This window comes from Rana temporaria, chromosome 13 (assembly GCF_905171775.1).
Source record: "Rana temporaria chromosome 13, aRanTem1.1, whole genome shotgun sequence".
In the NCBI taxonomy this organism is placed as follows: Eukaryota; Metazoa; Chordata; class Amphibia; order Anura; family Ranidae; genus Rana; species Rana temporaria.
Window position 1 is genome coordinate 106,891,871 of NC_053501.1, and position 19,046 is coordinate 106,910,916.

General features: G+C 42.6%; 1 protein-coding gene across 1 annotated transcript in view; it reads right to left on the reverse strand.

Moving 5' to 3' along the window:
* The window catches only part of LOC120920114 (insulin receptor-related protein-like), a 70,946-nt gene that overhangs the window by 24,830 nt on the left and 27,070 nt on the right, over positions 1-19,046 (reverse strand). The window contains exon 2 of the mRNA XM_040332026.1: positions 4,503-5,042. Within this exon, the coding sequence (XP_040187960.1) occupies positions 4,503-5,042 (540 nt within the window). The remainder of the gene's footprint in view (positions 1-4,502; positions 5,043-19,046) is intronic.

Genomic DNA, 19,046 nt, shown 5'->3' on the forward strand with positions numbered 1-19,046 from the left:
CACCCAGCGGCGGCCGAAGTATTGCATCCTAAGATCCGACGGTGTAAGTCAATTACACCTGTCGGATCTTAGGGCTATCTATGCGTAACTGATTCTATGAATCAGCCGCATAGATACTCTGAGAGATACGACGGTGTATCTCTTCTGTGAATCTGGCCCAATATTTTTAGATTTAAAATTCCTGTTGGGGGTTTTATTCAGACTGGTACTTGAGCAAAAATAAATCAAAATGTAGAAACATACTTACTATAATATTTTATTTGCGTTCTAACCCCAATTTTAATTTAGCAGCTATGAATGATTTCTAAAAAAAAAAAAAAAAAAAAAATCTCCAAAATAAATTATATTATATATATATATATATATATATATATATATATATATATATATATATATATATATATATATATATATATATATACACATACACATACATACATATACACACACACACATATATATATATATATATATATATATACACACACACACACACACATACTGATGAGGTTTGTTTGGGGGGGGTCCTATTCAAATTGCTTCCTACTGTCAATAATACAATACTGAAAGTGTAGGCACTACAATCCTTTTACAGCATTTTTTTCCCCTGAGGAATAAAAAAATATATATAAAAGGAGAAGGAAGGAGGAGGGACTAAATGCAATTTCTACATTTAAAAATGGCTGTTGGGTTTCTTTGCATCATTCATTTTATCCTGCAAGCGTAGGTGTAGCACTGCCCTTTTGAGGGTCACAAGATGAATCAGTACCCCCCCCCCCCCCGGTTGCCCTGACCATGCGAGTCGTCCGACACCTTTCCCTTCCCCTTAAAAGGACAGCAAGAAAAAGAAATGCACCTGAATTGATTAACCGCTTCCCGCCCGGCTTATAGCCATGACGACACACGTTGGGCGGAGCTGGGCGACGTTGCCGAGACCGGAAGTAATGTGGCTGCCGCAAACCCCAATATGATCATTACAAGCCGTTTTTCTCTTCACCTTGTTGTAAGTGCAATAATTTTAATGAGGATACCTTGTGTTGCACGAGTTTACCTGCAGTGCCAGTACCAGAGAGTGTTTCTCCTTCACAGTCTCTGGTGGAGGTGCCGGAACGCCCTTCCGGCATGTTCCACCAAAAAAAAACAAAAAAAAAAAAAACCACACAAGTTGTACAGTACTTGCGACTAAACAGCGCCAATAACTCATTGTTTGGGGCCTGGGCACCCTAGGACGCCCAGGCACCTACATGTGTATGGGCTGTCCCCTCGATGGCAGCCCTGAGTACAAATAATAAACCGATCATGTGGGCCCAAAAATTATTTTGGGAGAATATTCCTGGGATTATAATACACTGTAATGTTGATTTCATTATCAATTTACCTCCTGGCTTGAAAAGATGTATACAGAGGCCTCTACTCGACTGAAATTTTTACTGTCCACTAGTGCCTACCTCATCTCCAAGCTGGAGGGCATTCCGGATCAGCTAGCCCTTTCCTTCCTAGCTGTACCGTCTCTGGCCCACCCCTTTAATTTCTTGGATTTCAGTTCTTTTAATCATGGATGCTCAGTATCACATGTGAACTTTGGGGCCAGAGGATTAGTAAATAAAAAAAAAAAAAGACAAAAATACATGCACTTTAAACCTTTAAAATTTGAGATCACACTATTATTTCATTGTACCGATATTCCCTTTTTGGACATTATGGGCCAGATTCATGTACATCCGCGGTGGCGCAACGTATCGTCTTTACGTTACACCGCCGCAAGTTTTCCTCGTAAGTGCTTGATTCACAAAGCACTTGAGTGTAAACTTGCGGCGGAGTAACGTAAAGACGTCCGGCGCAAGCCCGCCTAATTCAAATGGGGCGGGGACCATTTAAATTAGGCGCGCCGAACATTCTGCGCATGCTCAGTTTGGAAATTTCCCACCGTGCTTTGCGCGAAATTACGGCGCCCCGACGTGTTTTTTGAACGGCGACGTGCGTAACGTATTCCCGGACGTCATAGAAAAAAAAAAATTGAAATTCGACACGGGAACGACGGCCATACTTTAACATGGCTGGTCTAAAGTTAAGCCATGAAAAAGCAGGCTTAACTTTGCGATGGGAAAAAACGACTTGCGACGACGTAACGCACGCGAGTACCTTCGCGGATTGCCGTTAAAGCTCATTTGCATACCCGACGCTGGAAAACGACGCGAACTCCACCCAGCGGCGTCCGAAGTATTGCAGCCTAAGATCCGAAGGCGTACGAAGCTGTAAGCCTGTCGGATCTTAGCCAAATGCCGTCGTATCTTGTTTGTGAATCACAAATTAAGATACGACGCGGCAAATTTGAAAATACGCCGGAGTATACGCCGGCGTATTTCTTCTGTGAATCTGGCCCTATGATTTGAAGAAATGTGAACAGTTCTTCCTCTACTTCTCTTTTTAAGAAGGCCAACTTTATGGTCAGACAGGGTCCATCTAGATTTGGTGGTACAAAACATCCAAAATGGAGCAATACCTTCGAATTTCGAGAAACTGTATCGAGAGGACTGTGCTTTCCAAAGAGAATCATACCTTTTTAAAGGGAACTCTTTGGGCAACAAGTCTACAAAAACAAACAATTGGACTGTTGTAATCTTGCACTGAAGAAATAAATAAATGGCAACGAAAAGATAACTAGATTTATTACTAGCTTTCATGTCAACATGCATCACGAAGAACGGATTATGTGTAAACATTGGCATTGGTTCCATAAAAAGATTTAATCTCGAGGAGCTGTATTATTTTGCCCTACACTTGGCTTCTGAGACATTGAGTTACGCAACAGTCATCACGCACAAGATACATTTACTAGTGGCTGTAGGGCGAAAGGAAGGCACAAATGTGGCACACGCTCACTATATCGAGGTGTAATCTAGGATAGTTCTACTGAATAGCCAGATGGCTTTGTTTCAAAGAGCATGTACCAGTAGGAGGGAAAACTAAAAGGCCATGGGTCAAGAAGACAACCTAATTTCTTTCACTCCTGGGGGTTGCTGCCAGAGGAATAAAACTGAATAATTTCACTTTACCCAGCAACTAGAATGGTTTGGCACTAAAGGAAAGAGGGTAATCTTTCGAGAACTACTATAAAAACAAAGTAGAAGGTCTCCATCTTCATTACTGAAGGTTTCAGGTAAAAGTCTGCTTGGTGAAAGTTACCGTATTTAATTGGCATTTAAAAAACGCACAGGTGTATAACACATACCTTCATTTTAAGAGGGAAGTTTCAGGGGAAAAAAACCTAAACATTTTAAATAAAAGAACTTAAGGGTCAGTGCCCATCAATACAGCCTGATCAATGCCCATCTGCAGCCCCACCAGTGCCCATCAATTCAGCTTAATCAATGCCCATCTGTAGCCTCACGATTGCCCATGAATGCAGCTTGATCAATGCCCATCTGCAGCCTCACCATTGCCCATCAATGCAGCTTAATGCCCATCTGTAGCCTCACAATTGCCCATCAATGCAGCTTGATCAATGCCCATCTGCAGCCTCACAATTACCAATCAGCAGCCTCACCATTGCCCATCAATGCAGCTTAATGCCCATCTGTAGTCTCACAATTGCCCATTAATGTAGCTTAATCAATGCCCATCTGTAGCCTCACAATTGCCCATCAACACAGCTTAATCAATGCCCACCTGTAGCCTCACCATTGCCCATAAATGCAGCTTGATCAATGCCCATCTGCAGCCTCACCAGTGCCCATCAATACAGCTTAATCAATGCCCATCTGTAGCCTCACCATTGCCCATCAATGCAGCTTGATCAATGCCCATCTGCAGCATCACAATTGCCCATCAATGCAGCCTAATCAATGCCCATCTGCATCCTACCTATTGCCATGAATGCAGCCTGATCAATGCCCATCCCAGATTGCATACAGCTAGAATCTCCCGTTTACTCGGCGGCCTATTTAGTACAAAGCCCCAGTCCCACCTCCTGGACTGGCTTTTATGATCGACAGAACACTTCCTATTACAGAGGCCGATGAGTAAACAGGAGATTCTAGCTGTATGTAATCTTATGGCGCTCATCCGTCCCTCTCCCCGTTCACGCCGAGGGAGCCCAAATTGCAGTATCAGCGTATAACACGCACACACTATTTGCAACCGCTTTGCAGGGTGAAAAAAAGTGTTATACACCAATAAGTACTTATTATTTAGAAATTATTACTTTTTTGGGGGTTGGATGCATTTAGTGTAGATTTTATGTTCGGTTTCACTCCCCCCCCCCCCCCATAAAAAAGGTAAGAAAAGAAGTAATGAAATTAGATTAATAAGGGGCAGTTTATGGACAAAACAGGTCCAGGATAATTTGAAAGACTTTCTGTAACCTCAGAAGCCCTTTAAAAGACAAACGTAATTTCACTTTGCCCCATTGACCCAAATTCATTTTGCCAAAGTCTCACAATTTTGGCAAAATTTAGGGAAATTTCATTTAGCCCTAGTGGAGAGATTCCATAATCTGTTACCTTTTTGGCAGTTTCGAGATGTCCAGCAGCGAGGCTCCTCCACACCATTGATAACAGTCTTCACACAGGAGGAGTCCAGGATCCCAGGACAGACATCAGTGCATTCCTCTAACGGTTTGTTGCCCACAATGTAGTTTTCCACATTCTCAGACAACAGCGACCAGTCGATAGTGGAAATGTGGCAGAGCTCCTGATTACGTTCAATGCGGACTTCCCCTCGCACTATGTTGGTGAGGCTAATAAGCCCTATTTCCCTCAGATGTGGCATTTCGAAAATCACCAGGGAGTAATGGAAGAAGAGGTCAGTGCCACGAATTATGGACAAATTGGGGAAAAGTTCTTGGAGGCTTTCCAAACCGTAGACACGGAAGAGGAGAAGGTACTCAGTGATCATGGTTAAACGGGGGAAGCTTAGGCCTCGGAAGTCTTCAGGCTTGGTACTGAACATGAGCAGTATCTGTAGATTGCCTTGGATAATTGTACAGTTTTCCAACTTACGAAGCTGAGACACGTCATTTCGGATGTCCATGCTGCCGCAAACTAGGGAAGAAGAAAAATGAAAATTAGACTAAAACCTAATAAAAAGTCATTACATTTAAAAATAGATGTTATGTTTATGCAGGAATTGAACCGATTCAATACACTACCCTTGACTGCAGCCTTCCACAAGATCAACACCTTATCTCCCAAACTCCGTGCAACCCAAGAAATCTACTACTCTTATTGAATGATCCTCTCCAGAACCACTCTTTTCTTCTGCAGGACTCGGTTCCTTCCTCTAGCTTCCCAAAAATAACAAATGGTAATCAGACAGACAATCTGACACGTGAACAAGCTTTCTCAAGAAAACTATAAATCAAAATACGAATAGCTTCTTGTAAAATCTTTTCTAAACATTCTCTGTCCAATTATCCAAACAGAAACAGTCTAAAGCCTCGTACACACGGTCGGACATCCGACAAACGTTCCCTTGGATTTTTGCTCGAAGTGATTTGTCCGGTCACACCCATAGCATACACACGCTCGGACTTTTCTGAGAACGTTTCAAAAAATTTCCCAACATCACGTGGTTTTTCTGCTCTTTACCGCCGCCCTTTGGTTAATTTCTGCTATTGTTGGTTGATTTTAGCATTGGTTCTGAGCATGCGTATTTTCACTTTGTGCAAAAGTCCGATGGCTTGCTGTACACACGGTCGGACTAGGCACCATCGGACTTTCGTTGTCGTAAAGTTTGTCCGTTTGCAGACCGAACTTTTTGTCCGATGAAAAAAACCCAAAAAGTTGGTCCGCCGCGGTCCGTCTTCTTCTTCTTCATCTTCCCCTAGTGAATGGGGCGCGCTGCTTTCTGGGAACTGTGTGTGTTCTCAGAGAGCAGCCGCCCATTCACAAGTCGGCACGAGACTCGCGCATGCGCAGTAGGAAATGGGCAGTGAAGCCGTAAGGCTTTACTGCCTGTTTCCCCTAGTGTGAATGGCGGCGCGGGACCTGCATCGATCGTGGGATCGGCATCGGGGGGGCCATCAGCGCGGGCAAGTAGGACAGGTAAGTGTCCTTATTAAAAGTCAGCAGCTACACTGTTAGTAGCTGCTGACTTTTAAAAAAATAAATTTGCGGGTTGAATCCCGCTTTAAGCCAGGGTTTTTCAACCAGGGTTTCATGGAACAAGGGTTCCTCCAGGGCAGCCTTTTAACCAGCGTGCTTTCAGGTGTGCCTTGCCAAAATGCCTAGAATTCACTTAAAAATTGCATACAAGCCAGCGGGTAGATCAAGCCTGCCTTTTAGTTACATAAAGCCACAGGATTTCATTGTGCACCATTACAACCCTTCTAGCCCCCCAGCTTCTTAACAACCAATTACGTAATTGGTTAAGGAGAACGTTTGGCACCTACACCGCACTGCACTGCCCTCGCCCACTGTCAGCACTGGGGTCACATTAGCTGAATGAGGGAGGGAAACGAGAAACATTGAAACAATAGTCAGTACCAGTGTGCAAAAGGTGTAGAGTGAAACCTCGGATTGCGAGTAAGGCGGTTAATGAGCGCTTCACAATACGAGCACTATATTTTTAAACATCCTTTTCCAAAAATCTTTTATTCATTTTTTACAAAACAGTACAATTAATACAACATAAAATCAATATACAGACTGACATATATGGTCTCAAAATGTACCCTTTTCATTGAGAAAACATTAAAAACTGTATCTTCTTCTACCAATACTACGTACTACTCCTGGACTTCTCCATTATTCCACCCCAGGGCCGATCCTTCCCTTTCCCCTCTCCATGGGAGATACCCAGAGATAGGGCCACACTACCTGTACCTACTGTGAGTGGAGGGGGGGGGACATGTAAGAGAGAGAGAGAGAGAGAGAGAGAGAGGAGAGAGGGAGAGAGAGGAAAGGAGAGAGAGAGGAGGGAAAGAGAAAAAAAAAAAAAAAAAAAAAAAAAAAAAAAAAAACACTAAGTCCTGCTAGAATATAGTGAGAAGTGTAGGGATTAATCCCCTTATTGTGTATTTACTTGAGTGTACAAAACCAGGGGGGGTTGTAAAAAAAAAAAAAAAAAAAAACCTAAGTCCCTCTAAAATATAGTGAAAAATATAGGGGTTAATTCCCCTTATTGTGTATTTACTTTAGTATACAAAAACAAGAAGGAGTTGTGAAAGGAAAAAAAAAAAAAAAATAAAAAAAAATAAAAAAAAATAAAAGGAAACACTAAGTCCTACTAGAATATAGTGAGAAATGTAGGGGTTAATTCCCCTTATTGTGTGTTTACATAAGTGTACCAAACCAGGAGGGAGTTGTAAAAAAAAAAAAAAAAAAAAAAAAAAAAAAAGAAAGAAGACACTGAGTCCATCTAGAATATAGTGAAAAATGTAGGGGTTAATTACCCTTATTGTGTATTTACTTAAGTGTATAGAGAAAAAAAGGAAGTAGGAAAAGAGAAAGGAAAAGCTAAAAAAACACTAAGTCCTGCTAGAATATAGTGAGAAGTGTAGGGATTATTCCCCTATTGTGTATTTACTTAAGTGTATAGAGATAAAAAGGAAGTAGGAAAAGAGAGAGAAAAAAACCCCATAATCAGAAGGGGAATAAAAAAATTACCCCTATGTTGTGAAGGAAAAAAAAAAAAAAAAAAAAAAAAAACATTCTATTATAGGGGCTATAATTTTCCCCTATTGTGCATATTACCCACGTTTTAAAATACAGACCCCCACCACCTAAGGAAAAAAAAAAAAAAAAAAAAAAAAAAGAAGAAAAACAAGCGCGAGGGGAGGAGGGGACTCCAGAAGGATTCCCCCAACGGTCCCCTCTACTCCCCTCCACTCCCTCCCCCCCCATCTCCCCCCTCCCTCCCCCCAGCTCTGAAATCCCTCCATCCCCTCCAGGTCATTTCATATCTTGGCCCAGACTCTACCTGAAAGGACCACAGCTCCTCCATCACTTTCATTTTATCAATCTCTTGGAGCCATTCCCCTATCGAGGGTACTCTTTTTTCCCTCCAGTTCCTAGGTATTAGTGCCTTGGCTCCGTTCAGTAGGAACGGGACCAGGGAGCCTCTATACTTTTTCCTGGACATACTCGTAGTGTGGAACAAACATTCCCATGGATCATATCTTATCTCATATCCACTGATTTTTTTTATCAGACCTAGTATCTCCCGCCAATATACCTGTATGAGGGGGCATTGCCACCATATGTGGGCATGAGTTCCCTCCATCCCGCACTCCCTCCAGCATAAGGGGGACGCCTCACTATTCATTCTGTGCAGTTTAATAGGTACGTAGTACCATTTAGTAAGTAGCTTATAATTGGTTTCTTTTACTTTTGCATCCATCGTTGTAGCCTGGACGTATTCTAGCACCTGCCTCTTCTTCTTATTGGATATAGTTTGATTAAGTTCTATTTCCCAACTTTCTATCATTTTCAATTTCCCTAACTCTATCTTGGTCGTCAACATCTTGTAGAGGCTTGATATTCCCCCTTTCCCAGATTCTCCTTGGGTCATAAGTTTTTCCCATTGATTTAGTTCACTCATAGACCGCAAGGGCTTCGACAGGGTGCCAACAAAATGTTGGACTTGTCTATGTCTCCACCTATCTCCTGGGTACTGTCCATATTTCTCTTGAAGTTCTCCCACCGGACACACTTCATTTCCTTTTATTATATCCTTCAATCTTAGAGTGTCTGAAGTTGCCCACCTCCGGTATAATCCCCCCTCCTTGCCAGGCGGAAAGAAATCCGTACCTGTAAGTGGCAGCAGCGGACTATTATAGGGCAATTTATTTTTCTTACATACCTTATCCCATATTCTAAAAGTTTCTTTTGTTATTACAGGAATATCCCGGGGTAGTCCTCTATATTGCCTCGGTACCCATATTATATTTCCCAGCTCTTTTTTACTTAAACTTTCTTCGACTTCTACCCACTTTTTTTTGCTTCCACCCTTCCCCTGCGCCCAATCTGTAATCCTCCTCAGTACTGCCGCCTCATAATACCTTCTGAAGTCCGGCAGCTGTATTCCTCCTTCCTCTTTAGGTCTAATCAAAGTCTCCATTGCTATACGCGGCTTTTTCCCCCTCCATATGAAACCTCCTATTATCTTATCCAGGATTTTAAAATATATTTCTGGAATTTTTATCGGGAGTGTTTGAAAAACATAAAGAACTTTCGGCAAAATCATCATTTTTATAGTACTCACCCTTCCCCACCATGATACTCTATCTATACTATATCCTTTTAAATCTGATTTTACTTTGTTCAATAATAGTATATAATTGTCTTCATAGAGATATCTTTCCATGCTGGACAAGTATATACCTAAATATTTCATCCTCCTCTGCTTCCATTTGAATGGATAGAGACCCTCAAGTTCCCTGCGATCCTGTGGGCTTAAAGATATACTTAGTATCTCCGTTTTATCTTTATTAATTTTAAGATTAGAAATCTCACCGTACTGTTCATATTCCCACATTATTTTGGGCAGTGTCTCCCTGGGGTTGGATACGAATAACATCATGTCATCCGCAAAGGCGGATATCTTATGCTCCCTTCTCTCCAGATTTATCCCTTCTATTTCCTGATTCATCCGTATTGTTTCCAATAAAGGCTCCAATGATAGGACGAATAGGAGAGGCGAAAGCGGACATCCTTGCCGGGTCCCATTACAAAGTGAAAAGCTGTCCGAAAGGGTGCCATTCACCCTCACCTGAGCCGAGGGATCCGAATATAAAGCCCCTATCCACCTGAGCATACTTGGGCCAAATCCTATATGGGATAAGTTTGCTAGCATAAATTCCCATTCAAGCCTGTCAAACGCCTTTTCGGCATCTAAAGACAGGAATACTACTGGTTCTTTGTTCTTTTTAGCTTTCTGCAACAGAAATATTACTCTTAGAATGTTTTCTCTTGTTTCTCTCCCGGGTACAAACCCTGCTTGGTCATTATCTATCAAGCCTGTTAAGAGCGGCCTTATTCTCTCAGCAAGAATTTTTGAATACATTTTTATGTCCACATTTATTAAAGAGATCGGCCTATAGCTGGCACACAAGGAGGGGTCCTTGTCTTCCTTCCCTATCAAAGTTATGTGGGCATTCAAAGCCTCCTTACGCATTACCATGCCCCCCCCCTATTGAATTCATATACTTCTGGAAAAATGGCACGAGTGTCTCCCCAAACCTTTTATAATATAGTGACGTAAACCCGTCAGGGCCCGGACTCTTCCCCATTTTAATGCTCCTAATCACTTGACTTATTTCCTCTTTTGTTATTTCTTTTTCTAAGTCCCTTATTACTTCCTCTACTAGGCCTGGGGTCTTAACCTTTTCTAAGTATTGTTTAATTTTTTCCCTTCTATTCTGAACTTCTATATCCCCTTGCCCCTTGTTAACATTATATAAGTTTTGGTAGTATTCATAGAATATTTTAGTTATCTCACTAGTGGAATGTCTCATTTCTCCGTTTCTATCTTTTATTTTCAGGATAGAATTCTGTGTGTTTCTTGGTTTTATGGTCCTTGCTAGCAGTCTCCCCGGTTTATTACCTAGGGCATAAAATTTGTTGTTCACATTGTTGAAAATCCATTTCGTTTCCTGCTCCAGGAGGTCCCGGAGCTCTTCTCTCTTACTAGTTAAAACCTTTAGGACCTGCTCTTCCTGTACTTCTTTATGCTTCTGTTCGAGGACCTGAATTTCTTCTAGTAGTGTTTGTTTCCGTACCTGCCTAATCTTCCTCCTCTTGGCCTTTTCTGCTATCAACCTCCCTCTCATAAATGCCTTGTGCGTTTCCCAGAGCGTGGCTGGTGCGATGTTTTCAATATCATTTTCTTTGAAGAATATACTCATATCCCTTTCTAGATCATCGGCTATCTTGGTGTTATTTATTAGGGACTCGTCTAATCTCCACACTGGACATCCAGCCGGGATCTCCCCCGAGTCTAAGGATAATACGACTGGGGCATGATCTGACAGTGTTATAGTTTTTATGTCTATCCTTATCAGTCCTTCAAGTAGCCGATGATCTAGCAGGACATGGTCGATTCTTGAATATGACCCATGGACCACTGAGAAATATGTGTAGTCCTTATCTTTTGGATGGAAGATTCTCCAGGCGTCCACCAATTGCATCTGATATAGTTTATGTTTAACCATTTTAAGGTGTTTCCCCTCCGATCTCAGCGAGATGGGTTGAGTGTCTAATAGAGGATCAAATACAAAGTTTAGGTCGCCCGCCAGAATCACCATACCTTCTCTAAATCCTTCTAGTTTATTCAAAATTTTCCTCAAATAGACAGCCGGCCTTACATTAGGACAATACACATTTACCAATGTGTATCTCATATTCATAATAGTACCCTTGACAAACAAGTATCTTCCATCAGGATCTACTTCTGTAGCTTCTAGGGAGAACCATGTGTTTCTATCGAACCCTATTGCAACTCCCTTCGCTCTTTTATTAGGGGAGTAGCTATGAATCCATATGGGGAAATCCTTTGAAATTAATCTAGTTTTTGATGTTATTTTTAGGTGAGTTTCCTGGAGGAACACTATATTGGCCGAGAGTCTCTTCATCTCCTGTAGTATCTGATACCGCTTACTTGGGCTATTTAACCCTCGCACATTGTACGTGGCAATCTTTAATGCAGCCATTTCCTATATTTCACTTTTTTTCCCCCACAATAGGGAGCACATATCGTATCTCCACGGGACATGAGAGACTCCGGGCCCTTTCTCCGTATAGAGAAAGACTAAACCATACTCCTGGTTCAACATCAAACTAATCTCAAAGAAAGAAATCTTAATCAAAGTACCTTGAGACCACATATACAACATATACCCCCCACCCCCTCCCACCCCACCCCCATCGCACTGAACCTCAATGCTAAGACTCACTCGGTCTGTGCCCATCCAGGCCACTTGCCGAGTGGGCCTTTCCTCGGGACATCTACTATGACCCCCCATTTCCCAGGCCCGTCACCTAAAAAGGGACGGCCCCTGGTCCAGGGACGGCACAGCAGCTCCATGTTTTTCCCCCTCCCCAGTGACTTCCATTTATTCTCTCTCTGGGCGTTTAACTTACTAAAATCTTTTACCAAGCACAAAAGAAAAAGGGAATGGGAAATGAAGAGGAGAGAGGCGGGAATCAGTCCCCACAAATACCTGGAAACCTAAAAAAACAGCCACCCCTGTCCCCAATCATCCCACCCCTCCCTCCCCACACCCCCAGAGAGAGCACCAAAAAAAAAGAAGAAGAAAAAAAAAATCTTAAGCTTAATAGTCTATGCCCTATTCCAGTCCTGTTCCCTCCATTTTCTCCAGGCCGGGGGTCTCTTTTCCCAATTATCTATCTGCATAGGGTGAATGTTCAGCCTGTTACAGAATTCTTTTACATCTTCAGGGAAGCGGATAACCGCTGAAACCCCCTGGTTTTTGACCGACAGACAGGCTGGGAACCCCCATCTATACGGAATGTCCTTTATCTGTAAATGACTGGTTAATGGCTTCAATGCCCTTTTCCGTGCTAATGTCTCTTGGGACAAATCCGAAAACACAAGTAATTTAACCCCTTTGTATTCCATAGCGGTAGAGTTCCTTGTACTTTGAGATACCAGTTCTTTTTGGTTATATTCTAGAAATCTTACAATAGTGTCCCTTGGTAGGTCCCTGTGCGTATTGTATAATTTTTGTATTCTGTGAACCCGTTCGAAATGCATAGGAGCTGTCCCCTCCCTTTTTAAAGCTGTATTAAATATCCCTCGGAGTACCTCCCCCAGTTCTATATCTTTAACTTCTTCTGGAAGGCCTCTTATACGTAAATTTTTTCTTCTACTGCGGTTCTCTTGGTCCTCCAATTTATAGCGGATATTTCTTATTTCTGTCCAATCCATATCAGCTCTATCTCTCAATTCCGTTATCGCATTTTTTTGCTCCTCCAGTTGTTCCTCTATCCCTTCCACTCTCTGTAACACACTATGTATATCCCTTCTGGTTGCTCCCATTTCCCCCTTGATGGTTCTTTCTAAGCGTAATATCATTTCTGTCATGTCCATCATGTCCTGTTTAGTTGGTGGGGCTTGGGTATCTTCAGGGGAGGTATCAGAAAATAAACTGGGATGTTTTGGACTCTCGGGGGTCATTGGGGCTTTACTCTGATCTTTTACTCCTGAAGATTGATCTTTTTTTTTCTCCTTCTTTTTCCCTAGGACCTCACCCTCAGTCTGTCCTTTACTCTTTATAGGTGTCCCAGCTATAACATTCTCCCCATCTCCTTTAGGACTATCCGGTGTCAGGTCCAGTCCTTCAGACACCAGATATGACCTTATTGTGCTGCGGCCTGGGCCCCCTCCCTGTGTGTTTTTTGGGGCCTTCCGTACCATCTTTACCCTTTTATCCAGCACCTATATAAAGGGATTTTAAAGGGATTTTGGAAACCGTGTATTAATCGTATATTAATGGGCTGTCTACCCCTCCCAGACCGACAGGGTGTATGATAAAGACTGACCGAGCCTGACAGAAGCTGGCAGAGTGTGTGACAGAGGTGTCAGAGGCTTTATGCGATTATAGCAATTCTATGCAATTGTAGCCAACTTTTTTCCTTTAGCAAGGTAGCAGCCAGATAACACTTCAGTAATGCAGTTCTATGCAATTATGATCAGCATTTTTCCTTTAACGAGGTAACAGCAGGATATCAGTTCAATAATACGATTCTATGCGGTTATAGCCAGCATTTTTTTCCTTTAACAAGATACCAACCAGATATCCGTTCAAAGATGCAATTTTATGCGTATGTAGCCAGCATTTTCCCTTTAACAAGGTAACAGCCAGATATTAATTCAATACTGAATGCAATGCAATACCCCGATAACAGTCTCATTCAGTAGTGCGATTCTCTGCAATTGCAGCCAGCATTTTTCCTTTAACAAGGTAACAGCAAGATATCACTTCAACAAATTACGTTTCTATGCGATTGTAGCCAGCATTTTTTCCATTGGCAGGATAGCTACGAGATATCTCTTCAATAATGCAGTTCTATATGATTGTAACCAACATTTTTCCTTTAATAAGGTAACAGAGGTGTCAGGAGCCTTATGCGATTATAGCAATACTATGCAATTGTAGCCAGCATTTCTCCTTTAGCAGGATAACCGCAAGATATCACTTCAGAGATGCAGTTCTATGCGTTTATAACCAGCATTTTTCCTTTAACAAGGTGACAGCAGGGTATCAGTTCAGTAATGCAATTCTATGCAATTGGAGCCAGCATTCAACCAGTATTGGCCAGCATTTTTCTTTTAACGCGGTAGCGGCATGATTCTATGCGATTATAGCCAGCATTTTTCCTTTAGCAGGGTAACAACCAAATATCAGTCCAGAAATGCAATTATATGTGATTATAGCCAGCAGTTTTTCCTTCAGCAAAATACCAGCCAGATATCACTTCAATAATGCAGATCTATGCAGTTCTATGCGATTGTAACCAGCATTTTTCAACAAGGTACCAACAGGACATCAGTTCAATAGTGCCATTCTATGAAACTATAGCCAGCATTTTTTCTTTACCAGGATAGCAGCAAAATAACAGTTCAATGCAGTAGCCAAATAACAGTCTCATTCCCACTACCACCCCCACGATTTTAGCTTTCCAAACCTTGTATGGGAGGGCTTTTGTGGAGACAAATGGGGCTTAACACCGTTCCCTCTACTTGGCCTAGCTGGACATCTTCTAGGGCCCCAGGTACCTCACCCCCCTCAGCGTCTTGTCTGTGGCACAGCCGAGGTTAGCGTCGGCGTCTGGAGCGGCACCCACCGAGACCTCGTGTGGTGCTAGCAGTCTCCCCGCGGCTCCCTCCTCCTCCTCCTCCGTCACTCCCCTAGGTAGCCAATCACCGCACCTCAGTAGCTGGCCCTACGCCCGAGGACGTCCAGGGAATCAGACACCCCCCGCCGCACACCAGAGGCACAGACACACCCACCAGCGTGGCGAGCGGTCTCCGGAGACCTCCCCGGCTGGACTCCGACACTCCACACTCCACACGGCCGGTACTCGGAGCACGGAGCACCCCTCACATTTCAGCTGGTCTCTCGTCAGGCGGGCCAGTGGACAGAAACAGGGCAGAGATCCAACCGCATATCGCGGTAGTTTGGCTTCAAAGTCCTTTTGTGAAGTCACTCAGAGGGAGCATGGAGCTGCTGCTGGTGCCGTCCTAACTCCTCACGGCGCCATGTTGTTACTGACACGCCCCCAAGACTCGGTTTGAGAGTGTTGTCTCGCAAAACAAGCAGGATTCAAGCCAAAGCAGTGTGCAATACCGCGTTTGGGGGGCGCTGGAGCCGAGCTATTTGGAAAACCTTGAAAATACTCCGATCCCGAGCCTTTCCAAGGTTTTCCAAGTTCAGCCGAGCTGTCCTCAGGTCTTTCTAAAATGTTTCCAAGGCTCTCCGGTGCCCCCCCCACCTCTGGCCACATGCGGTATTGCATGCCATTAAAGTCAATGCAGAAAAAGTATTTCCGTCTCCATTGACTTCAAATCGGGAAACTCACTTTGATATGTAAGTACTTTGGATTAGGAGCATTCTCCTGGAATGGATTATGCTCGTAATCCGAGGTTCCACTGTATTTGCTTTGGAAGAATAAATCCTCTCTATTGTTGGGTTTCCTACCATGTAAAACTATTAGTTTCCTTTTTCACATTTTAGAATGGGGTGCCCGAAGATTCCGCATCATTTTAAAGGGTACCTTAAATGAAAAAAGGTCGACAAACACTGCTCCAGGAGGTTGCTAGGGGTTCCTTGAGCAATTTCTGCCTCTCAGTATAGTTCCCACCGACACCATTGATCTTTTCAGCCATTTGTAAAGGGGTAATTCTTCCCTATGCCATCACACAGATGTGTCGCGACTTGTAGATATTGTATTTTTTAGCAGAGGTTCTCTTAGACCAGAAAATTATTTACGGGTCCCTCTATGCTGAAAAGGTTTAGAAAGGCTGCTCTAAGCATTCAAGCAAACACTTCTAAATTAAAATGGAGGCATGTATGCAATGCAAGATTTTTTTTATTTGTTATAGATATTTAAATAGCGCTTCCAAATTATGCAGCACATTTACATCAGACCCTGCCCCCAAGAATCTTACACTTTAAGGTCCCTAAATCATATTTATACATAACCAAGGCAAATTTAGACAGGAGTCAATTAACTACTTGCCGACCTGCCGCCGTCGTTTTACGGCGGCAGGTCGGCTCCCCTGCGCGAGAACCCGTAGCTCTACGTCGGCTCTAGCGCAGGCCACTAGGAAATGCTGATCCTCTGTTCATACAACGTAACAATATAGGTTAATGGTTTCTACCAACCCTTTAGCCCACCACAACACAATGCAGACAATCTTCTATCAACCACCGAAGAGCTTACAATGCATTAAGGGACGTCAGGGGCCCACGTTCCAAGTCAAAGATTTCAATAAGTGTACACAGTGCTCAGTCAAGCAAAAACAAATAAAAAAAATAGCATGAAGTCTGTGCCCAGAGGGTCTCTGGGCACGTGATTGGATAGGTGCAGCGTGGGGTGGTAGGCAGTAAACACAGAGTTCCGATTTGCAAAGAACGTTGTATTGAAACAGCAGGTTAACACCACACACCAGCCCAGTAGGGAAGCTTACCCGTCCGGTGACACTTACAACTATGCAAAGATTTGACAGCGGTCAGAAGACTCAGGGGTGCCGACAGCGTCCGCCTTGAGGTGCAACGTGCAGCCTGGCCGGTCCACACCCAAACAGGAAGCTTTAACCACTGTATATCCACAGGGTGGGCCATTTATATGGATCCACCCAGGTGGGCCATTTATATGGATACACCTTAATAAAATGGGAATGGTTGGTTATATTAACTTCCTGTTTGTGGCACATTAGTATATGTAAGGGGGGAAACTTTTCAAGATGGGTGGTGACCATGGCGGCCACTTTGAAGTCGGCCATTTTGAATCCAACTTTTGTTTTTGGTGTATCCATATAAATGGCCCACCCTGTACTTTGACGGCCACAAGGTGGCTCTACAATGCCAGGAGGACGTCTACTGACGTCCTCGGCTCCTCCGGCCACTGGGCGACGCGCGTGTGCCCGCTGCATCACTGGAGTGCCAATGCACGTGCCTGGCAGCCACGATGTTCGCCAGGTACACGCGATCGGCCGTTACACAGCCAAGGACATGGATCTCGGTGTGTAAATACAGAGATCCACGTCCTGTCAGGGAGAGGAGACCGATGGTGTGTCCCTTGTACATAAGGACATAGATCGGTCACCTCCCCCAGTCAGTCCCCTCCCCCCACAGTAAGAATCACCCAGGGAACACATTTAACCCCCTTCCTCGCCCCCTAGCGTTAACCCCTTCCCTGCCAGTCACATTTATACAGTAATCAGTGCATATTTATAGCACTGTTCTATGTATAAATGTGAATGGTCCCAAAAATGTGTTAAAAATGTCCGATGTGTCCGCCGCAATATCGCCGTCCTGATAAAAATCAAGATCACGGCCATTACTAGTGAAAAAATAAATAAAAAGTCATAATTCTATCCCCTATTTTGTAGGCGTTCTAACTTTTGCGCAAATCAATCAATCTACGCTTATTGCGATTTTTTTTTACAAAAATATGTAGAAGAATACATATCGGCCTAAACTGAGATTTTTTTTCTTCTTTTTTAAATTGGGATATTTATTATAGCAAAAAATAAAAAAAATATTTTGTTTATTCAAAATTGGCACTTTTTTTGTTTATAGCGCAAAAAATAAACAGTCGAGGTGATCAAATACCACCAAAAGAAAGCTCTATTTGTGGGAAAAAAAGGACGCCAATTTTGTTTGAGAGCCACGTCGCACGACCGCGCAATTGTCATTCAAAGCGTGACAGTGCAAGTGGTTAAAAAATAAAAAATAAATAAAAAAGAGTAGACTTGGTCCTTGCTCTACTCCACAGGAACCTGGAGTATTAATAGACTCTGCTTGACCTAAGATGGCCTCCAGGGTCACATGTGGTGGGTGCATCCAATCAGATCACTGCCTGGGTGACCAAGGCGAAAAACAAAATAAAAAAAATCTGAGAAACACTTCTCAAAAACTTCCTCTCCCATCTGCATTGCAACAGCGGTCCAAACCCATTCATGAGAAGGTAACCAGGCTCTCCGACTAGACAAAAGGATGGCAGATGTTTGGCCCCCAAAACTATGAAAGTCATACCTTGACTATATTTAGATGGGCACACAGAGGAGGGTGTTGGCTAAAAAATAAAAAAAAAAGTTAAAAAAGCAGGAATCTCATCATTAACCTTTAAAAGTTAAAGTGCGGTAACAGTTGACAGGTTTGTTTGGTTTGAGACTTGAATATGACCACGTCATACATGTTCCGGACGCAAATAGTCATTTCAAATCCTTGTAAAAAATAAATAAAAAAAATAAAAATAAAAACACAACACAGCACAAGACGTTCTAGCCACTTGTAGTGACTATAAACTCGGATTACAACACAATTCAGAAGATTAGACACAAACCTGTTTATACAATAAACCAAGTTTTGTTTCATTTTCAAAAAATTTGCTGCTAAAGGTCGTTTTAGTTCTTTTCATCACTCCCAACTTAAAAAAAAAAAAAATATATTATTCTCTTTGGAGTTGGTTCACTCCAAGTCGCCTAAAGCCAAATGGCCGAAAATTTTACAAATTTTTTTTCTTACATCAGCCTTATAGCAGGGAGTCAGTAAACTTTTTACCCCAAGGATTCAAATAAGAAAAAATACTGTACTGGGCTCCAGGAAGACAATTGGTACCACAATGTCAGCAAAGGCATACAAAGACAAATATTCATGTCTGTATAATAAAAACAACAAAAACACACAAAATCCATATTTACACCTAATGCCAGGATTTATTTGATAGGCACTAACATCCCTAAAGTCAACAATTACCAATACAAAATATGGGACTTTAAAGGTGCTTGGTAGTGCAAAACCTGTACAATACAATTCCAACTGTTATCAAATTATTAGAATATTACCATTTTTTGCT